Source organism: Pelodiscus sinensis, chromosome 10 (genome assembly GCF_049634645.1).
Source record: "Pelodiscus sinensis isolate JC-2024 chromosome 10, ASM4963464v1, whole genome shotgun sequence".
NCBI lineage: Eukaryota > Metazoa > Chordata > Testudines > Trionychidae > Pelodiscus > Pelodiscus sinensis.
In genome coordinates this window covers 4,174,081-4,186,212 of record NC_134720.1, presented here as the reverse complement: position 1 = coordinate 4,186,212, position 12,132 = coordinate 4,174,081, and the positions used below count along the sequence as shown (strand labels likewise).

At 46.1% G+C, this 12,132-nt stretch overlaps 1 protein-coding gene across 4 annotated transcripts in view; it reads right to left on the bottom strand.

Moving 5' to 3' along the window:
• PPP2R3A (protein phosphatase 2 regulatory subunit B''alpha) overlaps nt 1-12,132 on the bottom strand; it is a 78,948-nt gene that overhangs the window by 26,383 nt on the left and 40,433 nt on the right. For all 4 annotated transcript variants that reach the window (XM_075937375.1, XM_075937373.1, XM_075937376.1 and 1 more), the window contains 3 exons: nt 9,188-9,448; nt 6,007-6,110; nt 1,302-1,404 (listed from right to left, as the gene is read on the bottom strand). In XM_075937375.1, the coding sequence (XP_075793490.1) occupies nt 1,302-1,404; nt 6,007-6,110; nt 9,188-9,448 (468 nt within the window). The remainder of the gene's footprint in view (nt 1-1,301; nt 1,405-6,006; nt 6,111-9,187; nt 9,449-12,132) is intronic.

Sequence of the window (12,132 nt, the reverse complement as noted above, 5' to 3'; positions counted from 1 at the left end):
TCCAAGGGCAAGTGGATGTTTCCATGCCTGACTGTGCCCCATCTCTAAGAGGATCCTGGGAAGGCTCCAAGCATGTTGCATGGCTTCCTTGAAGGCCAGTGGCAGTGAACAGCCACCGACTGACTCACCAGCAGCCCAGGAAACATTACAATAGTTAGTTATTTCAGGGATAGTCTCTAGCCAATGCTGCGCAAAAGGTCTCATAGATGATCATAGAGGCTCCCTTCTGGCCTCAGAATCTATGAATCTACAAAAAGGATTATGCAGCTCTTAGATTGCACTGGCAGCTGCAAACTGGAGCTGGTGTCAGTCAGGAGAGGCAACATGCACAGTGGGGAAAAAAATGTAAGAAGTGCCGCCCGGGAGCACGAGAAAAATCCATCCCAGAAGTCTCACCCACCACCTCAGAATGGTGCCAGTTTTGTTTGTGGGAAGGCAACCACTCGCTCAGAGACCCAATTTTGCCCCTCAAGGCATCTTCACGTTTATGTACGTTGGGCAGCACAATATCAGAAATGACCGATACCGAAGGGAGTTCAGGGAAGGGCATGAGCCCATGGCCAGAGAAGCCGGAGGGACTAATTTATGGAAGGAAGATTAAAAGAGCTAAGTACATACAGAGCTTGGCAAGCAAAGACTAAGACAGGACATGATACGGGGACACACATATCTGAAGGAGCTAGACACCTAGAATGGAGAGGGATGTTTGTTTAATACAGAACATCAGAGTAAAAGAAAAAGCAATGGGATGAAATTAAAACAAGGATAACTTAGGTTAAATACAAAGAAATGTTATTTGTAAAGTAGAATATAAATACGTAATCGTCTAGGTGGCATATACAGTGTTTTATTTTCATAATTCTTTGCAAACGTGCCAATTGACAATTGCACTTGGGAGTCTGGGAGTAGTAGTATGATTAGGTAAATTAAATAATGGTTATCTGCACTCTTAACCTGCAATGGTTTATACTTTAGTCTATATCATCTATTGGTCTGTTTCACGATGCCTTGTATGTTCTCCAGTCCCAAGGTTTGAGATTTGCAGATACAAGCATGCAGAAATGCTGAGTGAGTTCAGTGCATCTACCTGTTAATTCCAAACAGTTACCCCAACTGGAGACTACGGGTTGAGTGAAAGTTTTGCATAAATGAGCCTCCCCCACATTACTATTTGGAAGCCCATCCAGAGCTCTGCCTGCCCTTTACATTCACTGAAGAAGTTACGAACAAATATCCTAAATTAGCAAAACCCATTCCCCCGTGCTCACCCACCCAGGTTCTGCTGAGCAAGGGATATGTACCTGAAGTAGCGGGATGAAATCTTCCTGCTCTAGGTAGTCGCAGTTGGGTTTTGCTAAAAGGTACAGGAATTTGGCTGCATCATCATGGCAGCTCTGAAGTAATCTAAGGGAGAGAGAGAGAAAGAGATAAGGGTACAAAATACTCACACTAATTGGTACTCTCCGGGGACACTGCAATCAGAAGCCACAGTCTGAATGTCAGGCTCTCTTATTTCAAGTGTCAAATTTCACCCAGGAGTTAGGCAACTTACACAAAGTTGTTGTGACCATGTAAGTTATGCAAACGGCTGGTTCTGTACAGTGTGTGCAGCTGAAGAGGAAAGGGCGTCAAACTGGGCATGTAGGGTGGTGTAACATTAGATGTGATCATGTAAATAGACTGTTATTTTTTAAATCTCTTTTTTATGTCTTGCTCCAACTGCTAAATAAAACACCTCTGTTTAAAGGAGGAAGTTGGTCAATATCACAAGACCCTGAAGGGAGGAAAGGAAGGTGTCTGAACCCTGACAGCCCTGCGGGGTTACAAGTAATTGGTACATGAGGCCATGTGTTCTGTGTCTGCCCAAAGAGTGAAAGAATAATGAGATTCCAGCCTTAGACAGCTAAGGGGCAAGAGGCCAAACACTTGAGGGGGGCACTGGCACAGTTAGCCCCATAACTGTGATGACTGTCACATAGCAACTACTGCCTTGAAGAAAAAGAAAAAGCCCTCTGACAGAAATGGTTATGGTGCTTCTTATCACGGTGTCCCACTGCTCAGGAAGTGACTTGATCTTCTCTAGGATAAATTAATCTAAAATTGAGTTTCTCTCATCTCTTTCTACATAAGGCAGGCTTTCTAGGCTGCATAACATTCTTCCAGCTCTTTTCTAAACCTTCCAGTTTTTTGAAGTGTTGATAAGAGACCTGGCCACAGTATTCAATAACAGACTCACGAATGCCAAATCCAGTGGCAATATCACCTTTCTACTTCTACCTGATTATCACCTGCTTGGCCAATTCTTTTAAAGCTCTTTGTTGCAAGTTATCTGGTCCTGTGATTTTAAAAAAATGTTTTGCTTTAGCAGTTTTCTGTTTAATATTCTGCCTAATTACTGTTTGAATATAAAACGTTTAATTAACTGTGTAAGATAAAAATAAGTCAGCCAGCTGCTTTTCAAATGCAGAACTGAAATATTTATTGAAGAAACTTTTCTGCACCATGATTAATAATTTTCCTATGCCCATCTAATACTCAACCTACACCCCTGTTAGCATTGCATTTGTTTCTGATAGGTTTTAAAAATTCATTGTTATTGTCCTTAGTTCCACTGACCACAGTTTTTTTCCACTGATACCTTCAGCTTCCCTTATCAGTTGAAAAGATTTATGTCTTCGCATTGCCTGAAAACTTTGTTTTTAGAACATGACTCTGCCTCTCTCACTCTGAATGGATGAAATTCACCTTTGTGCAAAGCAAAAGCACAAGGCACTTGAATCTCATTTAGGCCCTAATTTGCGGATTTCAGAGGGAATTCCGTGGCATAGTAGGCTCTTGCTAGCCCTCTGCAAAAGGGAAAATTTCACTATGTATATGTGTAAGAGGGCTAAATATGGCCCACCAAAATCAATATTCATAGACTCATTGAAAGGTAGTGCTAGAAGGGACCTTGAAAGGTCATCAAGTCCAGCCACTACATGGAGACAGGGCCAAATAAACCTAGATCATCACTGACAGGGGTTTATCCAACCTGGTTTTAAAAACCTGCAATGATGGGGATTTCACAACCTCCCTTGGCAGCCTATTCCAGAGCTCAGTTAGTGTCATGTGCCAATTTTATAAGCAATCTTTCTGCTCATCCGAGTCATTAATGAAAACACTATTAAGCTGCCCCAGGACTGACCATTATAGGACACCACTAGATACGGCTTCCAGCTTGACAGTGAATCATCGATAACTACTCGGAGTACGGTCTTTCAACCAGCTGTGCACTCAGAGCAGTTGGGTGTGTAGCAACTGTCCTAGGCCCCATGGTGGCTGCTTCAACCGTCCTCTGGATGGGAGCCACAGGGGCCTGGTGTGGTGTAGCAGCAGGGGTCACCCTCCCGCGGCACTCGCCGAGTAGCCCAGCAGCCTGCTCTGCTCCCTCCTCCCCCCCGGCTCGCGGCTTCTCTGTGGCAGCAAGAAGCAGAGCGTTCCGGCCTCAGCCCCAGGGCGGCTTGGGGGAAGCAGCCAGGGAGACAGCGACTGGGCGGAGCAGGTGGAAAAGAAGGGGCGGAGCAGGGGGTGGGCTTGCGGGAAAGGGTGGAGCAGGGGCAAGTGGGGGTAGAGCAGAGGTGCAGCAAAGTCCCCTGGGGATGGCCTTGTTTGTACCTACCTTGTAAATATTTCCTCTCGACCACTTTTCCCTGCTCACAAGAATGCCATGGGGGCCTGTGTCAAAAGCCTTGCTCAAATCAAGGCAAGGCTGCCAACATCCACTTCTTGTGTCATTCTGAACTTTTAAGATTGACACGGCCACTTAACATTGAGTAGCCATTAGCGAGGGAGCCAACGAGATGCCCTACTAGACTCTCTCCCCATAGTTTAATCTTTTTCCAAGACTGCAGAATTTGAGGATGCTGCCAAACTTGACTGACAAAATTCCCTAGCATACTAATCACCCCAAAGAGGCAAACAAAGACTTCTTTTGTCAAGGGTGTGTGGGAAGTGGAGAGGGTGGGGGAGGGAGGCTGTGGCGGGGAGAGCTAACAGGGTGTGGTGCTTTACTGAATGGAAACATGCCCTATAGGATGATATCTTAGTCTGTGACTCTGAGGTGTGACTAGTTCAGAGGAGTGGAACGTTATTCCAGTCTTTGCTATTTCCTACTGCATAATGTTGTGGGTCAAGATTAACATAGTCATCTAAATAACTGGTGTCTATAGAACCAAAACGTGCACAAAAAATGAAGAATTCTCAGGCTTTCACTAAGCCACTACTGATAACAATCATAACAGGGACTGAGAAACACTGTACAAAGCACCAGGCTGCAGGCTCCCTAGCTATTGGGTTGGAAACAATAAGACACTCAGAAAAATTACTCCATCATTTCCAAGAACTGCAAAAATTAAAACACATTTGCTAGTGATTACTTGGCATTAATAAGAACTAGTTATTACAGACTTGCATTAACGCCGATGGACATTTTCATCTGTGAGTAGCTTTATGCTTGTGCACAGTCTTGTTCAACGCACCGGGAATACCCATGTGCATAAAGTTATGCACATGTTTAAGTACTTGCTAAAAGCTGAGACCTTAGATGCCTGAACACAGGAAATTATAGAAAACGGTTAGAAAAATAAATGCAGTGTTCAGTCATAACACTGCCCTGGGAGTTCAAGTTTCCACCAGGATCCACTCCTCAGCCAGTTCTGCTATAAATCTGAGGTGCACGTAATCTGGTTTGGCTGATTTAAGCGTTTATCTGTAGTAGATGCGCCTCCTTAGTTAATGATGGAATATAAAGTGTTCCATCACTGTATGTCATGAATATATCTCCATTCCCAAACACAGAATGTGCAATATATTTAATCAAAGTAGCTCCATCACACCAGTCTGAAAACAGGGATAAATAGAATAGTCCACCTAGAGGACTGTGTTAACTCTCCCTAAAGTAAAAGATATGAAGTGGAGATTTCTGATGGTGACTCTTAAGTGTAGGCAATAGGCCTAGCACACAGTCACCGCAGGCCCAGCCCATTAAGGGACAGATTAAAAAGTATGCTGAGTTGCCATATTTTTCCTCCATCAACTTGACTGACGGAGCCTCAGACCCAGTTTTCAACAACAACTCTTTAAATGTTTGGTTATTTCTTCCCTTGAAATTGCATCTTGCGTAGCTCAGTGACAAAACTGAATGGGAAGAGCATTTTTAGGAGAAGTAATGAAATACCGAAGCAAAAGTTAAGGCAAACTTTCAATAGCCTGGAGCTCAAAAGAGCATGAGTTTTAATTGCTCTTTGCAGGAACATGCTGCTGCGCTGCAGAGCAAATTGGACAATTTTCAGGCAAAACCAACTTTTAAACCCAGCACTAAAGGGAAACTAATATAGGGCTTAATAATGAGAGCACCAGCTTTAACACTGGAGAGGCTGTTGCAACACTGGATGGCAAATTAGACACGATACGCTTCCACCGCCTGCTGCAGAGCTGTGCTCCAATGTGGTCAGGGAGGCACAAGGGTGGAAACACGCAAAGTGCCCAAGCGGGAAATATGCCAAGGAGAGGCTCTGCCGCCAGGAGGAAAGGGTATGGCCCCCTCTCCCCCACTCCACCCAAATGGACAAGTTTTGTGGGACTCTCCCTCCAACAGGGGTCACCAGACTGGACTGGACCATCCTCCCCACAGTAGGTCCTGGTGTCCTAGGGAACGATTCTATCTCAGGACTGACTCGGTGTCCGCCTCTTTGTACTTCAGACGGAAACATTAGCAGATATGGGTGACTTCTAGTCAACGGCTGCAGAACCTATTAATGCAGCGGGGAAACACACACTCAGCAAGTGATGGGGAAGGTAACTTGAAACCCATGTAGATTTTGAAGCATGGATTTCTTCAGAGAGAAGGAGGAGGGATTTGAAGCAGCTGGTGAGAAAGTGGGCGTGAAGAAGTGTTAGCAGGGCAGGCTGTTGGGTAGCTGGCCTTTTCCTCTCCCCAGGAAGGATGTTCTTATTCGCTGTACTCACTGTCTCCACATAGCTACGAATGAACGTACAGACACAAATCCCGTCCTTTCTCCCCCTGCTGCATTGAACATGGCGGCTTTCCAGTACAGAGGGCAGCCACAGACCTGCAAATCAAACACACAGACACGTGGTAGCAGAGGGGGCTAGATGTTAACACAGTCACAGACAGGGCTCACTTACATATAACCCGTGTGTTCTGTCCACAAGCAACCTACTCAGGCTCTCACCGCAACACAGGACCTGCTGCCTCTCACACCTCGTCAGGCCAGCGTGAGACGTCAACAGAGTCAAGCAACCTCCACCAAGGACACCGCTCCCTGGCCTGCCCATGGTGCTACACAGGCAAGAGCACCGCCTTTGTCGGATGGTGCATAGAGAGGGGCAGTTTCCAGTGGCTAGGACTCATGTCCCATAGCAAATTATAAGTCAGCATCTGCCCTGGCTTTTACTTCTGGATGCAATTCAAAGAGCTGGTCTAGAAAGCCCCCCTCCCTTCCCACGCATCATGAGCGCTGGTGCTTCAGAGAAGCAAACCTGCCAAAGTCTTTGACGCTGCAGAACTTTCCAGACATCATCGTCACTTCAGCCTCCCGCTCCTGGGCAATTCAACTGAGGAAGCAGAGACATACTGGAGCCTGCTGGTTATATCAGCCAACCTCCGGTGCCCTGAGATCTGTGTATGGACCAGGGATACGAAAGGTTCACCGGTAACCATGGGCAGGGGGCTGCTCCAGCCCCATAGGGCGCCCACCATCGGCAAGGGCTGCTCCAGAAAGGGCTGGGAGCTGGTGGCAGCCCCATCCCCTACATAGGGACTGGATGGTGGGCCCCCACAGCAGCTGCCCCAACTGTCCATACTCAGGTTAGCCCCCGGGGTCCTAGGCGGGCTGGGTGCACACACTGCAGCAGCAGGAGCTGCAGGGAAGTGGAGTGGAGCGATGTGTCAGCCTCCGCTCCGCTGCCACCTCCCATGCAGGCTGGGGCTGGGATGCTCCGTTTCCTGCCACCGCAGCCAAGTGGGATGACCTAGCAGGCCCGGGTGATGACGGCAGAGCAGAGGATGCTGCATCACTTCCCCCCCCACGCGGTGAATGCAGGGGGAGCCCCAACCCTGCTGCCGCCCCACACCAGGTCCCTCGGAACACCCCGCGCCGCATCCCTCAGGGCAGGAGAGCGGAAGGATGCCATGGGGAAGAGGGTGGAGCAGAAGCAGGAAGAGGTGGGGCAAGGGCAGGGCAGGGCAGGGCAGGGCAGGGGCTGGGGTGGGGGGAAAAGTATGAACACACTCTGCCATGGCCACAGGGATTTTACACGCCGGCAGTGGATTATGGAACTGCCTGGGCTGTAGAAGGCCCCGGGGTCGCAAGTTCGAGACCCCTGTTCTAAGCAGATGCAACCACCTCCCAGATGTCAGAATGCCCACGTGGGGCTGGCACTCGGACGAAGAGCAACGGGTTCAAGCTGCATCCAGGCGTGACCAAAGGGGAAACGCAGGGAAGCACTAACAGATACAACCCCCACTAATCACGGAAAGCCTCTCACACACGTTTATCCCTTTTCTGTGTGTTGAACCAAGTTCTCTCCCGGGCTCCCTTTCCCCAAGCTTTTCTCCTTCGTTGCCCCTCTTCCAACCTGAATACCAGCCAGCTGAGTGACTACTTCCGGACGCGACCAACCTGATTTCAGTCCACTGAACGTGAGTCAGATCTAGGTATGCAGTGAGAAAGGATGGAGGTTCACATTACACCGTTTGACTCATGGAGGCTGCTAATTCTACTGCGCTTCCTCCAGAACCCCAAATCTAGTGTCGTTTCAGTACTTCTGTATTCCCACAGGGTACCTTGTCCCAGCTGGATGTCATCAGGTAGCGTGCCGGCCCAGGGATGTCTCGATGTACCACTGATTGAGGCACTGGTTTGCTCTACAGAAGCCCTGCTACTTTGCCTAATGATGCGTTACCTAAATTCTCATCTGTCCAATGGCTGCCATTGTGTTAAGAGCCTTAGTAGAGTACGCACTTGAAATGTGGGAGAAAAGGGTAACATGGTCAACTGCTTGTGAGCCAGCGCGCTGTTCTGTTCCCCGGATCCAGGCTCCCACATGCAGAATGTTAGAGCTGCTAAGCCTGCCCTATACAAACTCATCCCCTAGGGATCAGTGTCACAAGGGCTGTAGCTGGCCATAGTCTGCTTCTGCTAATCATGACCTAACAGAGACTGACTGCTGTGCTGCAGGGAGTGTGACCAAGCTGCATCCCCCACTACAAATGTGCCAGAACCCCTTGGGTATGTACTTGGATGAGTAACTGCGCCACTGCTCATGCCACCCTGGTGCGATGAGAGCTGCTGTAAGCACCTCCACTCACAATGGCAACCATAGCCAGAGTGTGCCTGCTTCATGCCATCTCAGGATCACAGGGGCAGAGAGCCGATCACAAACAGGGCAACTGGCAATGTCTGCAGTTGCAGTACACCAGCCCTCCTGCCTCCTGGCACAGGCTGGCACCAGTGCATCCGGGACCCGTGCCTGTGATAGGTTTGCAGTCAAACCTAACCCACAGCATGAACCCCTAGGCTGAGATCCTGAATGCTCACAACGAAGCGCTCGTGAAAGGCTAACAATGATAAATGTCTGGTGAATAATTTCAACTTACAAAGCTGAGAAAAAGTGAAGCTGTTTATGGAGATTAGCGAACAGGAAAACAGGCCAAGGATCAGTTTTTGATCTCATACCCATCTAATCCTGGTATAAATCCATGTATTTCAGCTCTCAGTCTGGATCTGTACCAGCATAAGTGAGGTCAGAAGTTAGCTCTATATGCCCAGGACAAATTATTCACAACTGTGCTTTACGCAACAGCGGTGCCTGTGCTCTCCGCTAAATACCTCAGCACTTCTGAGAGGTCTGCCTGCTGGCCAGAGAAGCTGCCATTTTGTGAGTCAGATTTGACTCAGCACGTATCAGAGGTGACACACGGCACCCTTCTCCCAGGGAGACCAACAGGGTTCGTTCTTGGTTTTTTATTTTCTGAATCTAAGTCATTCCAACTTTCGGTACATTTGCTCTTCGTGCACCGAAAAATATTAGGCTGCAACTAGAGTTGAGAGATAATTGATACGTGTAATTAATCTTTCACCGGCCCCCAAGCGGCGAGTGATCTAGAGAGTAGTGGTTCATTTACCTTGGCAATCTTTCCCATTTCATAAATGTTGGCTCTCATATCTTCCAAGGCAGTAAAGCATGCCTCGATGCTGGCAATGGTCTCCTCCGGATTGGCGCAGACATTGGGAAGCCCTTTGGGGAAGTAGAAACGTGGAATGTTTATGGACACAGGGGCATTGGCAACGGCTTTATTCACAGGCACAAGAGGTCGTGGGCTGGCTGGTGACTTCAAAGGGGCTGGGGATGGAGTCCCAGGCTTCTTCTCTTGCTTACTTTGAACCTGAAAAGATAATGCAAGAAATAAATTCTTTTCCTAGATTCTTTTTTTTAAAGGGAGGGGGAAACCCTCATGCTCCACACGTGCAGCCAGACACTAACGCGCATCAAATATTCTGTAATTTATGCGTGTGCATAAAAGACACAAAAGTGCCACGTTCAAATTATTATTAATAAGATTGCAAAGTCGATCATCTAAAAGCTGGGAAATGGCCGATTTAAAGTTGCTTCCACAACCTTAGCTCCACCCCTCGGTACATGCATATTATGACAGCGATGCCAATCATATATTACTTTTTCTACAGGGCCTCTGCCTTATTCAGCGTACAAGATGGCTTAAAACAAACAGAAGGAAGTTTTTCTTCAGTCAGCGCACCGTCAACCTCTGGAACTCCTTGCCAGAGGATATGGTGAAGGCTAGGACTTTAACAGGGTTCAAAAAAGAGCTAGACAGATTCATGTCTCCCCCCATTGATTGTTCCCAGCTTCTGGCAAGCAGAGGCTGGGGCCCCCCTTCACCCCCCCCCCCCCCCGCCCATCCTGGCTTACAGCCATCGATGAAGGCAAAAAGGGAGGGGAAAAGGCCCTCTCTGTCAAAACTGGCAATTCTTGTTGCCAAGTCTAGAAGAAAATGACCTCGAATGGTTATGGACCAATGTCCTAACAGATAAAGCGCTACATGCGGTATTAGTTGGTGTCTAAGACCACCAAAGGACACTAGGAATTCCCTTCTACACACCCACCTACAATGTGTAAGAGAAAAAAAACCAAAACCCCCCCTGCATGCTCATACAGGACTTCAATCTGAATGTCATGCACCAGAGGTCCCCAGCTGCCAGTACTGAAACATACTTGGAATTTCAAAACTTATCGATGATAGTTTCCTAACTCAAAAACAGGAGGGATTTCTATATTATACTTAGTCTTAACTTATAAAAAAGATCTGATACAGAGCTAAAAATGAATGGTATCTCTGGTAAAAATGTTCATGACTTGATTACATTTATAATGTGCAAACAGAACAAAGTCTAGGTCAAGAATTCACATGCACTTTTTGTTTGTAGTAAGAGAGCCACCTACTGAGCGCCCCCTCATGGCCAGAGGTCACTTTGCTCTGGCCTGCCTCAGTTTCCTTCTCAGTGAGGTAATGACTTCACTGTAAGAGCCCACAAAGATAGGCCAAACACTCTATTCTGCATCAGTATCTCTTCTTTAATGGAGCCTTCTAGAAAAGTATGTGAACAACATTTACGGGTTCTTACTTTACAGCCCAGGCAAAAATTAAGAGTCACAAAACAGGAAGTCTCTGAATACCAGCAGCAGCTCCTAGTGTAAAGCCTCAAGCTTGCTCAGGGTCTTTCCCAGAGTTCTCAGGAGGAGAGATTTGTAATTCCTTCCTTCTGTTTCTTCTTTGTTTCTCTCAGGCCTCCCTTCCTAGAAATGCTGTAATCCCTTCTTCCTCCTTTTGGTACTCCCAGATGCTCTTTTATATAGGAATTACCTGACCCCCTCTCAGGGGTGTCTGCATGGAAACCAGTATGATTGGGTAGGCCATAAAGATGCAAGCCATGTTGACACAGTGGTCTCAAAAGGGGCAATTTCACAAAACTGAAAACAATTATGAGCCAAATCAGCATGCAGGAAGAATTTAAAATAAAAAGAATATGAATGATAATTGAAAATTGTTTAAGAATACCTAGATACACCAAAAACCATAACCCCACAATGGAAGAAGAAAATTAAACTGGCAGATTATTTATATAAAATAAGAAAGGGTAAATTGATAGCAATGAATAAAATTCAGAAGCTAAGAAATGTAGAACTTTGATAAAAGAAGCCAAGAGACACAAGGAGAAATCTATGGCAAGAAAAGTACAATAAGGAGTTTTTAAAGGATATTAGAAACAAAATGAATCCCGACTATGGTATTTGTCCATTACTAGATGGTAATGGCAGAATTATCAATAACAATGCAGAAAGGCAGACATGTTCAATAAATATTTTCTGTTTTATAGTTGGGGATGGAATAACATAATTATATCATATGCTAACAGACTTTCCATTCCACTAGTATTTCAAGAGCTGTTAAACTACAGTTACTGAAGTTAGACTTTTTAATTTAGCAGGTCTGGACCACATGACTCCAAACATTTTAAAAGAGCTGGCTACGTAGCTTTCTGTACCATTAAATGTTGTTTTTTAATAAATCTCAGAGCAAGCAGGGAAGTTCTAGAAGCCTGTAAGAAAGCTAATGTGCCAATATTTGAAAAGCGTAAATGGGATGACATACCTAGTTACAGACCTATCAGTATCACATAGACCCTGGCAAGATAATGGAGAGGCTGATATGGGACATGATTAATAAAAAAATTAAAGTAGGGTAATAGAATTAATGCCAATCAAGATGTATTTATGGAAAATAGATCCTGCCAAGTGAACTTGGCATTTTATTTAATGAGATTACAAGTTTCGTTGAAAAAGGTAATGTTGATGTGACATACTTCAGTCTTCTGCGAGGCATTTGACTTGGTGCCACACAACATTTTTATTTAAAAAAATACAAGATTAACATGGCAAGTATTAAATAAATTAAAAGCTGTCTGACTGTTATATCTTAAAAGGTAACTGTAAACGAGGGAGCATCAAGTGGATATGTTTCAAGTGTGATCCGACAGGGATTTGTTCTTA